Genomic DNA, 13,617 nt, shown 5'->3' with positions numbered 1-13,617 from the left:
AAATCAAAAGTTGGAACCTCGCAGCCTTCTGAAACTTCATTTAAGCGAAAGAGAGGAGTCTTTCAGAAAGACTGTAAGTGAATGAATAACTTTTGTGCAAGTTTTCCCTTGGATTTAGAGCTAATTTTTCCTCATATTTTGGATGGATGCTACAGTGCAGCACATGATGTATGGTTTTGGAGATGACCCTAATGTAAGTGATACCATAACTTTGCATATCTTACAATGACAGGGACAATGCCCTCTGCAATTAAAATTTGTCCATTGCAATTTAGTATTATATACCATCGCTACAAGCATAATATCTGTTTCATTTATGTCTTGCGCCTCTTTCTATATCACTCTCTTTTATCTCTGGTCAGCATATCTGCATTATCAATCATCAGAGTTCCATATCAATTAACAGCAACCAAACAGAGTTGAGTTTGCTCCAAGTATCTTGCCAGATTCTTGCTGAAATCTCATGGGAACTCAATTTCAATCTATGTAGGGGGGAAGTCCATCAATGAGTCATTAGATAATGATTTTGTTTGTTTGTTTATCAAAAATTTTAGATGAGCGCATAAGCATTTGTTGGATGATTATGATCATATAGAATCTTTTTTCCCTTCTCAATCCATTTTAGTTAATATGGTTCCAAGAAGTACTCGACTCTTGCTTGCACCCGAAGTGATATTGTTAGACATAGATATGCCCATGTACACCTTTAAGATTCCAAATTAGCTGAAAAACCTTTGAAATCTTGAAAAGCAAGTTAACACCGCTGACATATATGCATATTGATCGCTGCTCAAGTCCTAATAATTCTTGCGTTTGGGGTAATATCAAACTCAAGCCAATAGGATGGAATTCTTATTTTTGAGGTAATAACACCAAATCACCAGTACGCTTAGAAGTATATTATCTTTTTATGAGGAGCTTATAAGGCCAACACTTACCTGCTGCAAGCAAATCTCTTATTATTTATCTTTTCTATGATCAACAAGCAATTCTCTCATTATCGCCATTAAACATGTTGGTCAAAATGTTGCCTAGTTTTTGCATGTTAGATTGGTTGGTATATTGTCAATATGCTTATGACTTTTTTTTTTTTTGGGATAATCAGCCTCTTCCAGAAACTGTGGCACTTGTGGAGGATATTGTTGTGGAGTATGTTACTGATTTGGTAAGCAGTCTTTTAGGTTAGTAGGTATGATCACTTCAACCAATGCAGCATTATGGGTGTTTATCTGTCTGCTAACTTTATGCAGGCGCATAAAGCACAAGACATAGGATCAAAAAGGGGAAAGCTCTTAGTTGAGGATTTTCTGTACTTAATTCGCAAGGTATTTTGAACGATGAAGTCTTTTATCTTCACGTTTGCTTCTGAATTTGCTTAAATCTTTCTTCCTGTTTTACCCTCCAGATTTATGAGTTGTTGAATGTTAGCTACATATGCCAACAGCTTTCCTATTTCAACACTAATAAGTAAACATTGTCTCTATTTTGGTGTATGAAGAAGACGCAAAGGGGAATGGAGTTTTGGGAACCATGATTTGATTAAACCTTGTAGGATCCCCGAATGCTAGCTAAATCTTAATACTTTCACACATCACACACTAAGATGAGTGCATGAAATTTGTTATTAACAGCTATAATGCAAAAGAGCTCTAATGAATGTCTGCAACTTGGACATCTTTCATTTGTCATCTTCCACATTCAAGTGTTTCTTTTTTGGTTCTTGGTAGATGTATGTTTAGTCTTGCTCTGAACTAGAAATTGATCTCGGTCCTTGCAGGACCTGCCAAAACTTAACCGCTGTACTGAACTTCTATCTATGCAAGAGGAGTTGAAACAAGCAAGGAAAGCTTTTGAAGTGGATGAGGAAAAACTTGCATCAATCGAGTGATGTAGGAGAACATGTCAACTTTGCAACTTAACTTTATATTTTATTAGTTACTAGTCTTCGTTTTCACTAGTGGTAAGATTGCCTTGTATTCACAGCCAATGAGGAAATAGTATTTTGAAAAATTGTTTATTAAAGGTCTCTTTTATTGGCAATCCTCTAAATGAAAGCTCGGATAAATGCATATGACAAATTATTTTCAAGGCCATGAAAACTTTTGTGATGAGCAATCTCCAATTCCCCTTGACATTTGAAATGGAAGTTTTTCTTACCGTCTGCGTATTGCTTGAGCTTTTCAGATCTAGAAGTTGTGGAGCTTGGTTGTAAAATGGGATGTGCTATTGATTTTGATATCCACTTACATTACGTGTGTCAATACCAAATTTGGTTATAGCTAGAGATGCCAACTCCCATGTCAACTAAAACTTGGAAAGTCGAAGCCATGAAGCATGGAACTAGTAATGATTGGCCTCGATGTTGATTGCTAATGGATGCATTTGTCAATACGTCAACTAGGTTCTGCAAGGCATCTTACCGTGTGACCCGTTTCTATGAAGCATCAGGAGTTAAAATATGATACAATATTTAAACAACAGTTTTAGAAGTTGAATTTAAATAACTTACATCAGGAGTATAATTATTATAAATAAATTGATAATACCATGTAACCGAAAAGGCCAAAAAAAAAAAAAAAATCTATGTTAATGGACCATTCAATATAGCATTAATTTTGCATGATCAGCCAAAAAGACCAAAACTGGTTGGTTTCTTCTGATTTCAGTTCTTACTGCGCATCAAATGATTGATATTTCCTTAAAAGAAGAACAAGGAAGATATAGCTCAAGTAAGGCTGGAAAAAGAGGTCCAACTTGTATGTTGCTACTTAGCGAGGATGACTGAAAACAAAAGCCTCAACATCTTTATGGATTTCTATATAACCTAATGTTACAATGGGAACATTTTGGAACCCAAGAAAATAATTTAATTCTATACCCTAGCCAAGAATTGCTTTGATCTTCGTCTTTTGATCCTCAGTTAGTGACATGGGAAAAAGAACCTCGTACGTGACATAAAGATCGCCTTTCTTCGTGCTAAAATGCAATGGCATTCCTTCCCCTTTGAACTTTCTAACTTCCTTGGGTTTAGTTATTCCCTGAACATAGCTCACACATGTTATTGTTGTTTCAGACGTTTGCAGTTCATCAAATCATTTATCAGGATAATTATTATAGGTAAGTGAGACAGAAATGTGTGACACTGACCTTTGTGCCGATCTCCACTAAATGTTCGTCAAGGTGTTTAATAGTCTTCTCAAAGCCAACAAGTGCTTGAACCTGTCAAGAATTTTAATAAAGAAATTAACTACATGAAGAATCAAACCTTGCAATACTTGCATAACAAAAACAAAAAGGGAGGTACAATATATGTGCCATGCGAATGAAATTACCAGTGTTATGGTCACAGTTGTGTGCAAGTCATTGCCTTCCCTTCTAAAACGATCATGAGGTGCTGTACGGATCCGGAACTGCCAGAAGTTCGATAAGTGTTAGTATGAAAGTGAATGATGCATATCACCATTAGAAGTGATTATTAAACACTAACCTTCAAATCTCCCGGCTCCCCATCTATTACTGGCTCACCATCTTCATAGAAAACCACCTCCTGCAATGTGCATGGGAACATTATTTTAAAATCTGCAAAAGTCATACGGATGATCCTCACACAATTTTAGGTATTAGTTAAGAAACGCTTCATCATGCAACAAAGGACTTCCACAGTCAGATAGGCAGCAATTGGTTATGGCAATAAACAGGTAATTGAAATGGAGATTCAAATGCATGTAAACCAAAGAAAGAAAAAAACATCAATGTGTTTTTTAAGCATGTTAAATCAGGTGACTGAGCTTACTTGTCCATCTTCCATGCCTTTCTCAATGTCAACTGTGATAAAATATCCCTCCCGCTCAAATTTGACATTTTGGCATTGTTCACAGACCTGAAAGAAAACAACAGAAAACATAATAAATCTAGAAAGAATTAAGAAGCAGCCTCAGAAGTAATAGTGGTTGATGCTATGATGACGGTCAAAGAAACCAACCAAAGCAAAAAGGCCAACCTGCTCGAAGCAATGCAGTGAGTGAAAGCAAGGAGGCAAGAAAATGTTGCAATTCAATTATGTATTTCCATCAACATTTTTGCCTCTTATATTATGAAATGAACAGAGAAGGAGATTCATCAGATTTTCAACAATTTTGTTCAAGCAATGGTATACCTGTTCTGTCATCTGCTGAAACATCCCTGGACCAATTTGCTTATGATAGACTTCATTTCTACAGTTACAGCGTCTTTTACCAGGGGCTGGCTTAATAACATTTTTCTCCCTCCAAACCTGAGAATCCACATAAAGGTAACGCTTATCAATATACCCACAAAAAAAAAAAGGGGGGGGGGGGGGGGAGAAGAAAGAAAGAAGTCTCCATTGCAAAATAAATTCCATTTTCTCTAGTGTCACATGGTAGACTAAACAAAAGAACAGCCTGCAAGTTCTGCAATGTAAAGATATAAAAAATAACAAAACTAAACAACTGCTACAGTTTTAATCTAAGATTTTATCCTAGAGGCTTAGAACTATACACATTGATCTGTCTGATACCATTCAAAACAAGCTGCTTCAATTTGCTAACAGCTGGTTGGTTAATTGAGGGCTAACCTTGGTGTAAAGGTAAAGTTGCTCCTTCTTGAATCATGAAAAAACTATGAGCCTCAAGTTGCACAGACAATCTTTTATGTAAAAGCAAGGGGAAGGCTATATTCAATAGATGCCATTTGTCAACTCCTAGAAGACTGGGTAGGCTCATTCGATAGGGATGCCCTTTTCTAAACCTTCCAAATGATAATCCGTTCACACCTCATGCAAAGATAGAATTTCCCTTCCTTTCAATTAATTAACTTGTTTAACTTTTCCAGCTTATTCTTTACCGGTTTTCCTTTTGTGGTGAGATGGTTTGGGATATTAGTGTTCGTCTAAAGATACAGACAAAAGTTCCCATAAAATAGGCTACAACAGATGTTATCTGCTAATAAGAAGTGGGCCTGTGTACAACGAGAAGAATCAAAGTAAATATAACGATCCTCACCTTCAGTGAGCCACCCATGTACAAGTCTTCTAATGTCGCATCCATTTCGACAATTACATCATCACCCTTTACGATTCTCTCTCCTCCTCCGTTTGACCTCCGCCAAAAAAACTAAAAAATAACATTTAGTTAGATTAAATAATTTTCTACAACCTATCACAATAATTAAAATGCTTGTGCATGCAAAATACGACCTAGGAATTTCTCCAAAGGAAAACATTTTATTCCTAACATTATAAAGGTGAATACACAGCATCTTATCCATATTCCCTCATGTTTTTTTTTTTTTTTTTTTTTCTTGTTTTAGGATTATAAAGAAGCCAAATTTTTACCAGAATCAATCCATTAAATCTGAAGGCATCAACTATCGGAGCTGTACGAAGAATCTAATAATTTCTGTTAAGTTGGAATTATTTTGATTTGAAATATCAGTCTTAGAAATGCATAAGCTGGATAACGCAATTTTCGAAATTAAATAAATAAAAATAACAGTAATGAATTGAAGCACGACTTACTCTCTGAAAAGGTCATTAATGTTCATCCCCATTCCTCCACCTCTCCCTCCGCTAGCCATATGCTGCTTAAGTCCTTCCTCTCCATACTTATCATAAATATTCCTCTTCTCGCCGTCGGATAACACCTCATACGCTGACAATGAGATAATTAACCAAAATAAATCCTCAACTCATCATTATTAATTGAAAGAAATGCCTAGTACACGAAATTGAAGATTATTGACTTACCGTTGTTAATCTCGGCAAATCGCTTGTTAGCCTCTTCATTTCCCGGATTCTTATCAGGGTGATACTTCAATGCCAACTTTCTATACGCTCTCTTGATCTGATCATCCGATGCTGCCTTCGGCACTTGCAATATATCGTAATAGCTTTTTCTGCAGAAATATTATATTAGCATTAGTAATAATAAGACGTACATAATAATAATAATAATAAAAAAAAAAAGCAAATGTATAGAGAAGGTCGCTTACCCTGCAATGGCGATGATAACGTATGACAGCGCGCATAATAGAAACAACAGCTTTGCTCCTCGAAGAAGCGCCATTGAAGATTAAAATCAGGAGAGAGTTGGATCTCTCCAAATCTCAAAACCTAAAACGATTTGTTATGAGAACTTTTCTCTCCACTAATTACACTTAAATGTTCAGCTTTCGCGTTTCTATATGGAACCAACACTTTCTCTTGTCGGGCTTTGTTCTTGCCTTTCTAATTTTTCGTTGCGTTCGGCTTTGGGCAGAAACCAGATAACTGAAACTGGAAGCTGTCACGCTGGCCGAGGAGTTAAACACCAAATGGGAAGGGCACCGATGACTTGACCAGAGACTAACTTTTGCAACGTGTTCTTGTTGAAATCAACCAATCACAACACATTTGAGGTTGTTCCAACCAATCAGTATAAGCCACGTAGGTAATCGCTTTGCCGAAGTGTTCCGTAATCTAAACGGTCGTCGTATCTGCTTGATCTGCTATATGGGCTTGATAATGGACCAATCCAACCCACACCATTTTAGGCTACGAGCCTGAGATCGTATTTTGTTTCGAAGCCCGTTTATTGTTTTAGGTAAAGCCCAACATTGGATTTTGAATTCCATCTCTATGCTGCAAGGAAACCTTTCCGTGCGACCGCAACCTTTTCCGGAATCATTTCCATCCATCTAACATAGAGTGGAAACTATTCCGCTCATCAATGAATGACAGACCAAATTTACTGCTTGCACCCAAGAAGAAGCAAAACAGAACAAACTAGAACCCAGAACTATTGTTCATTAATGTGCAGATTATTTAATACGATTTATTCATTCAAATATCAAATTATAAGGGTGAAAAATTATCAAGCTGTTTAGATACCGTTAACTTTTTATAATTAATTCGTGAAAATCCAAGTAAGTTCTGTCCAACTTTATTTTCATAGATTTTAACCTCTTATCAATAATTTATTTAGTATATAAGACTCGTACTCACAAATTATCTTGATGAATTTTATTATCTTACCCAATCATTCACATGTAGTAGAGAAATTATCTTGATGAATTTTATTAATTCCACAAAAGAGGATTAAGGTTTTTCTTTTATCAACTAAAAGGACATGTCATCATCATTATAGCTGTAAGCAAAGCTTATGTTTCGAAATTTGACATTTTTGTTTTTGTATTTCTTGCAATAGTTTCTCTTTTAATTAGATATGTTCTGATACTTCTTTTGCTTGTATCAAATAAATCTCAGTAGAAAAGTAGGTTTTCTGCAGATAATTACTATCTAATTCTTCTCTTATTTAATTACTGTTATATAAAATTTAGAATTTACTGTCACTGTGTTGCAAGCGAAAAAATAGGGACTTAAAGGAGAAAAGTAGGTAAAGTTCAGGGATTTTGGGTTTTTCCAGAAAAAAGACAAAAAGGAAGAATTCTGTGTAATACGAAAAGAGGAGATGTACATGCAAGAACGTGGGAGATGCAACTCCCATCAGGAGCTCTGGACGGTAGAGATGCCACGACTGTTTCGTTTCTTTAGACTCACGTGGCTAAATCAACAGCCACATAGTCCATCAAGGGCTCCACAAAGACCGTACGCTCTGTGTGTGTGTGTGTGTGTATATATACATATATGTGTTATATGTTACTACTAATACACAGACAGTGCTCTATTCTAAATCAACTTACTTTCTACGCACACAGCTACCCTCTTTCAATTTCAAATATATAAAACGACAAAGTTTCGTGTATTACATATCTGAACCTCAGTTGAATAGAGTCAGAAGCAGAGAATGGGAAGGGCACCTTGCTGTGAAAAGGTAGGGCTGAAGAGGGGGCGGTGGACGGCGGAGGAGGATGAGAAATTGACCAAGTATATTGAAGCTAATGGGGAAGGGTCATGGAGATCTCTGCCTAAGAATGCAGGTAATTAACTAAGCTAAAAAGAATTATAATTAATAGTTGCTAAATTAAGTTGTCTCTTTCCTAAAATGTAATGTACCATCTTTTTCCCTTGTGTGTTTGAAAAGGGTTATTGAGATGTGGAAAAAGTTGCAGACTAAGATGGATTAACTATTTGAGAGCTGACTTGAAAAGAGGAAACATTACTCCTCAAGAGGAAGAAATTATTTTCAAGCTACATGCTTCTCTGGGAAATAGGTTAGTAAAACTTACAAGTTTTTTTTTTTTCTTTCTAAGGAGCACATTATTTCTTTTTATTAATTTATCTGTAAAGTATTTAGGTCCGTGTTCATGTCACGAAAACATAACTATTCTTTGTCGGTGTCGGATCAGCCCATAAACAATTAATTATATAAAGAATGAAAGTTAAAACTCATAATGCCGTTTGATAAAGGACTCCAATGCTTTTTTTTTTTTTTTAAAAAAAAAAGAAAAGAAAAACGTGTACTATAAACATTTTGTCAAGTTTTTCTTTCTCTTCCTTTCTCTTTCTTTCTGTTCTTTTACTTTAATATTCCTGCCCCGCCTCCCAAAATAGTTGGTGCGGTTTGGAAGGGAGCAGCTCATTGATGACAGACTGCCTAGCATTGACAACAGCTTTTTTAATCATTTTCTTGTGAAAGAGTTAATTCTTTTTAACTTGCAGCATGTGATTTACACTCCTTAATTGTCACTGGCTAGTCTTTTTATGCTTGTTAGATTTATTCTTCAGTAGCATAAATGAATATACTTATCTACTAGGTCAATATATGTGTAATAATAAGTGTATATCTAAAAATCTCATGTAAATGTGACATGAAATATACTATTTGTCATTTATCAATACAAATTTGTTATAATATGATGCAACGAAAGATAATTATATTTAATTTAAATATTATTTTTCGTAGTCTAATCATGTGATCGGTATTTAAGCATAAGCTTTTTTTTATTTATTTCCTTTGTTCTAAATACATAATTTCATATTTGTACCTTTTATTGCAAACTTTTATAGTACTACAAATTTTTTTGATATTTATAATAATCTCAAAACTCAAGATTTTAGTTGTTGAAGTATTAAATAGGCCTAACTTTATGAATTCTAAACTATAGGTTAAAATAAATAAAAATTAAAGGTAATACAAAATTATTCTAAACTACATGTTAAAATAAAAATTAAAGGTAATATAAAATTTTTCATAAAAAAGCGTATATATGTCTATATTATTATGTTTAGCCTACCTATCAGGGGAAAAAGACAATAATAATGAATGAATCTCATCCCTTTCTTACCCATTTACTAATCACTTAACTTACTGATGTCAGTACGTACTACTGGCGTCAGTATTTAAATGTCTGCTCTTTTTTCTGCTGACCGGTGATGACTCTGACTGTCGTTACCGGTCTCTTCCTGCTTTTAGCAGTTGCTGTCAAATTTCATTTAATCTTCACTAGTCATTGACTCATTGTTTTACTGTGTTAAGAAATGTTTTTTTTTTATTATTATTATTTAATCACATCTAATGGTAATAATTAATCCATCTGTGTCATTCTTCTTTCGCAGATGGTCTTTGATAGCCAGCCACTTGCCAGGAAGAACAGACAACGAGATAAAGAACTATTGGAATTCTCATTTGAGTAGGAAAGTCCACATCTTTAGGAGACTTGGAAATGAGCGTCTACAGCCGATAATTGATAAAGCTAAGATCAGCCATAGCAATATTGCAAGCAACAGTAAACCAGGAGGTAGTAAAAAAAGTAGATGCTCATTCAAGAATAACAAACGACACGCAAATAATAACAATAACAACAATAATAATAATAACAGTATAATAAAGAAGCTCCTCCTGCTGCTGCTACTGCTGCTGCTGCTTCTTTGCAACCAATGCCACAAACACCTATCCCACAGACAGACACTTTGATTCTGGACCAGTTAGTAGTAGTAGAAGACAAGGACGAAACGGATCTTGTGAGTTATCCATGTCGAGAATCCATAGAAGGGTTAATTTTGGATTCAAGCAAAGAAAAAAGCATAGAAGCTGAAAAATTATTACAAGAAAATCAGTTAGGGTTTGATGCAGAAATGTTGTTTTGCGATGATGATATTATACAAAACGAGTTGCTGGAAACCCTAACTACGAAGGAGGAGAGGGGAAATGAGATGACTGAGGTTCTGAGTAGTCCAAATTACAAAACTAGTAGTGAAGGAGAATTTGGTAATTCTACTAAGTCATGTAGTGATGACACCTATGATTTATACTCTAGTTCTTCAATGGCTTCATGTTTTGAAGATTACAGGTTTGATTGGAGCTGGGAAGAAATTATGCAAGAAAATAATGTAATATGTTCACTCTGGGACAGTGATAATGACTGCTGGGAAGGAGATGATAAAGGACAGCAAGTGCAGCATATGGGTTATGGCAACATAAATGTGATCGCTAGTTGGCTTCTTTCTTGATTGAATTTGCAGAAAAAGTTGATATCGTTGAGACAATTAATATCTGGGTTTCCATTATTGTTCGCTAAATCCAAGAGGAGCACGTCTTTACTTGTTAGCATAGCAGTACACAATATCTGAGAGTATGTTTTCTTTTTACAGTCTGTAGAAGTGTCAAATGTGTGCAATTGTAGTTTTGTAACGTTAATGTTTGCTGTAGAGAGACTATAATAATAAGAGAGCTTGGTTTAGAGAATGTCCAATGCTAATTATCATATAAATAAAATATATGAACGGTGATATGGTTGAATGTTATTTATAAATATTGAATTTTTTAAAATCTCCTCAATATATTACTTTTGAATTTTCTTTCATCTTTTTTTTCCGGCCACAATTCAATATGTAACAAATCATTAAAGATTTCTCATGTGGCTCTCCAAATTAACGAAATTTTTATGGTCGAAATGATTTAAATTTGAAATTTTCACTTTTTACATAAATGAGAAGACTGATATTAAATTATACGCATTGTGTATCACATTAATTTGATGTATTGATTAGTCAATTCATTATGTTATAAGAAGTCTGTAGAAGAGAGAGAAAAGACATACGTTTGGGAAAATGATTGATTTATTTTTCATCATCGATCTCTCACTCTCAATACATACACATATTAATTGGGATATTAATTAAATAGAACTAAATTATTACAGTAGTATTATTATATGGGACGTCAATTAATAAAATTCAATTTCAAGCTTGATGTATATAAATGTTAATGTGTGGCTTGTGTCTCTTTTCACATTTTTTATGAGTATTCAATATATAAATTCACTCTTATACTTTTCACGGAAAATTTTGTACTCTCAATTTTTACTTTAATATATTGAGTACTTCAATTTATAAAGCTGGACTTATTAAACACTTCATTTGACCTATTAAACATTTCAACTTGTAAAATTAGATCGAAACCTCTATTTAATAGTTAAAAATTTATTGTTGCAAAAGTTGCATTAATCATTATAAAACCAAAACTAGTAAAAATTATTACTTTTGTTATAAAAAACTGTAAGATTATTACAAAAAGTAAAATTTAAAATATTATAAGATCGGTTCTAAAGTTTAGAATTTTTTTTATAAAAATTCAAGAATTAATTATATATGCTATGTGAAATATTAAAAAGTATATATGTAGTTCCATACATACATTAATTCCTTCACCTACATTTTAAATATCTCAACGACCTGCAACAATTCACGTTGCAAATTTGCACCTAAGAGTCTGGAAGCCAGCGTACACAGTGACGTATCATCATCCAAGACTTTTTTTTTTTTCTAATTAATTATTTTAAAACACATTATTATTTCTTTCCTAAAAAAAACATTATCATTTCTATTGATAATGTATTCGATATTTACTGTTATTATTATAAATCAATGAAATTAAACCCTGATTAATTTTCTTTAAGTTTTATTAATTAAATTAACCTTATTTTAATATTAAAAGAGAAAAATCTAAATTTAAATATATTAAATCATATATGCATTATTTAGCTATTTAGAAAAAAAGCATGGTCTTTTTATTTGAATGCGACATGTGGTATACTACATATAGCAAAATAATTGACTCTTGCTACTTTCATACAAAAAAAATAACAAGTCAATGCTCTTAATTTAATTACGTGACAGTAATTAATGAAAACGAACTTCCTTTCAAATAATAATAATAATAATGATGATGAAAACGAACTAATGGTTCTGTCATTCATAAATCATAAAGGTCGCGTGCGTTTTGCAACCGGTCGGGATTGCCAGTATGTGCCGTCCATAGGCAACCTGGCCTAGCCACTCATGAAGAGAGCGCACTGGCTAGAAATGTGATATAAGTACCATATTACTAAGATAATAGGACAAATAAATTAAATAAAACCTACTTATATTAGAAGCTGAGCTAATCACCATACAACTGGTTCTTCGTTTCTTTGGATATTTTAGTGGACACGTTGACAACACTTTTGTGAAAGCGTATGAAGATTTTCATTTTATTTTATTTTCGTAATGTCGCAATTTTATTTATGTATGATTGTTGCATATGAAAAAATATACAAATTTTCTTTCCACAACTTATATAAATGTAGGCTCCACGTAATTTAAGAAGAATGTATACCCAATTTTTATTCAAATAATCAGAAAATTAAATTCTTGGAGTATACATTTTGCTCCAAAAATTTATTAGCTAACAAAATTCCAACCAAGGGAAACATTTTGGTGAGGAAATGACCACTTCTCCCAATTAGCGACCACATAAATCATATGTAAGCATACCTGCCTTCAGGACGAGAACAAATATGAAAAAGCATCTAATTGATTTTTTAAGATTTCTGCATTTAAATCATTAAATGAACGTCTATGAACAATCCCAATCGAGTGAGGGAAAACATACATCTAGAAATATTCACAGGACCAAGAGATTCGTTAGTTCTTAGATGATGATTTATATGGAGCCATTTGGCTCCGTGCAGTTTTCATTCGGATTTAATTTCCTCATATATAGGTATATATATATATATATATATTCACCCGACAAATGCGAAAAAAGTGCAAAAAATTTTGATATCTTAAAAAAAATCAAGCTAAAAAAATATGTAAAAGAAAATTCCAAAACCATCATTGTCTAGACAAAATAATTTATACCAGACTCTTCGTTTTCCTCCTACGACAACTGAAAATTGTAACATAGAGTAATTTAGTCTTTTTCTTCTTAAATATTAGCGTATTTTAGTTTTTTTTAAAGGTTATAATGGAAAATCTGGAAAAAATGAGCCAATAGTTTGACATAGATAAATCTCGGAGATCATTAATTAATATTGTTAAACTGAAAAAATAGTTAGTTTGGTCAAACTTCAAAGATGAATTAATTATTTACCCTTGTTAACTTTCAGGATATTTTAGTCTTTTTTAAAGGTTTTAAGGGAAAAATTTAGAGAAAATAGTTGAAAGGACTAAATGGTTTGATAGAGTTACACCTTGGAAACCGTTAATTAATATTATCAAAGTGCTGAATGACTTAGTTAGTTTAATCAAGCCTCGGACATAAGTTAATTATTTTCCCTTAAAAAATTAGGTTCCACAATTGACCTTGGGTTACTTGGCCCAAGCACAATCAATTTCCCATACGACGCCGCATAGAGGAAAGGAAAACAAACATTAACCGTCCCCTTCTCCTATCT

At 33.5% G+C, this 13,617-nt stretch overlaps 2 protein-coding genes and 1 pseudogene across 3 annotated transcripts; 1 reads left to right on the top strand and 2 right to left on the bottom strand.

Moving 5' to 3' along the window:
• Positions 1-24: 24 nt before the first annotated feature.
• Positions 25-2,141, top strand: LOC149491940 (transcription initiation factor TFIID subunit 13-like; the record flags this gene model as incomplete). The annotated part of the gene is given in 5 exon segments (XM_089716956.1): positions 25-73; positions 156-193; positions 1,106-1,165; positions 1,251-1,325; positions 1,778-2,141. Coding segments are annotated over 5 exon segments (333 nt in total), but the record flags the coding sequence as incomplete, so codon positions are not given.
• Positions 2,142-2,666: 525 nt separating this feature from the next.
• LOC149491939 (dnaJ protein ERDJ3B-like) lies at positions 2,667-5,669 on the bottom strand. 2 transcript variants are annotated; one of them, XM_089716955.1, is made up of 8 exons: positions 5,537-5,669; positions 5,022-5,132; positions 4,157-4,273; positions 3,794-3,880; positions 3,488-3,547; positions 3,333-3,410; positions 3,148-3,219; positions 2,667-3,038 (listed from the first exon to the last, which is right to left on the bottom strand). In XM_089716955.1, exons 2-8 carry the CDS (start codon positions 5,064-5,066, stop codon positions 2,880-2,882), a joined length of 618 nt encoding a protein of 205 aa, XP_089573081.1. In that variant the 5' UTR covers positions 5,067-5,132; positions 5,537-5,669; the 3' UTR covers positions 2,667-2,879. The 2 variants fall into 2 exon arrangements, with proteins under 2 accessions (XP_089573081.1, XP_089573080.1); XM_089716954.1 differs by lacking the exon at positions 5,537-5,669 and having other exon boundaries at positions 5,022-5,054.
• LOC149491938 (dnaJ protein ERDJ3B pseudogene) lies at positions 5,533-6,083 on the bottom strand (annotated as a pseudogene).
• Between the last annotated feature and the right edge of the window lie 7,534 nt (positions 6,084-13,617).

The sequence above is a fragment of the Jatropha curcas genome, unplaced genomic scaffold, assembly GCF_041381405.1.
Source record: "Jatropha curcas cultivar XTBG-Jc1 unplaced genomic scaffold, XTBG_Jcur_1.0 HiC_scaffold_218_pilon, whole genome shotgun sequence".
NCBI lineage: Eukaryota > Viridiplantae > Streptophyta > Magnoliopsida > Malpighiales > Euphorbiaceae > Jatropha > Jatropha curcas.
The sequence above is the reverse complement of the archived record's forward strand: the minus strand, read 5'-3'. Positions and strand labels throughout refer to the sequence as shown.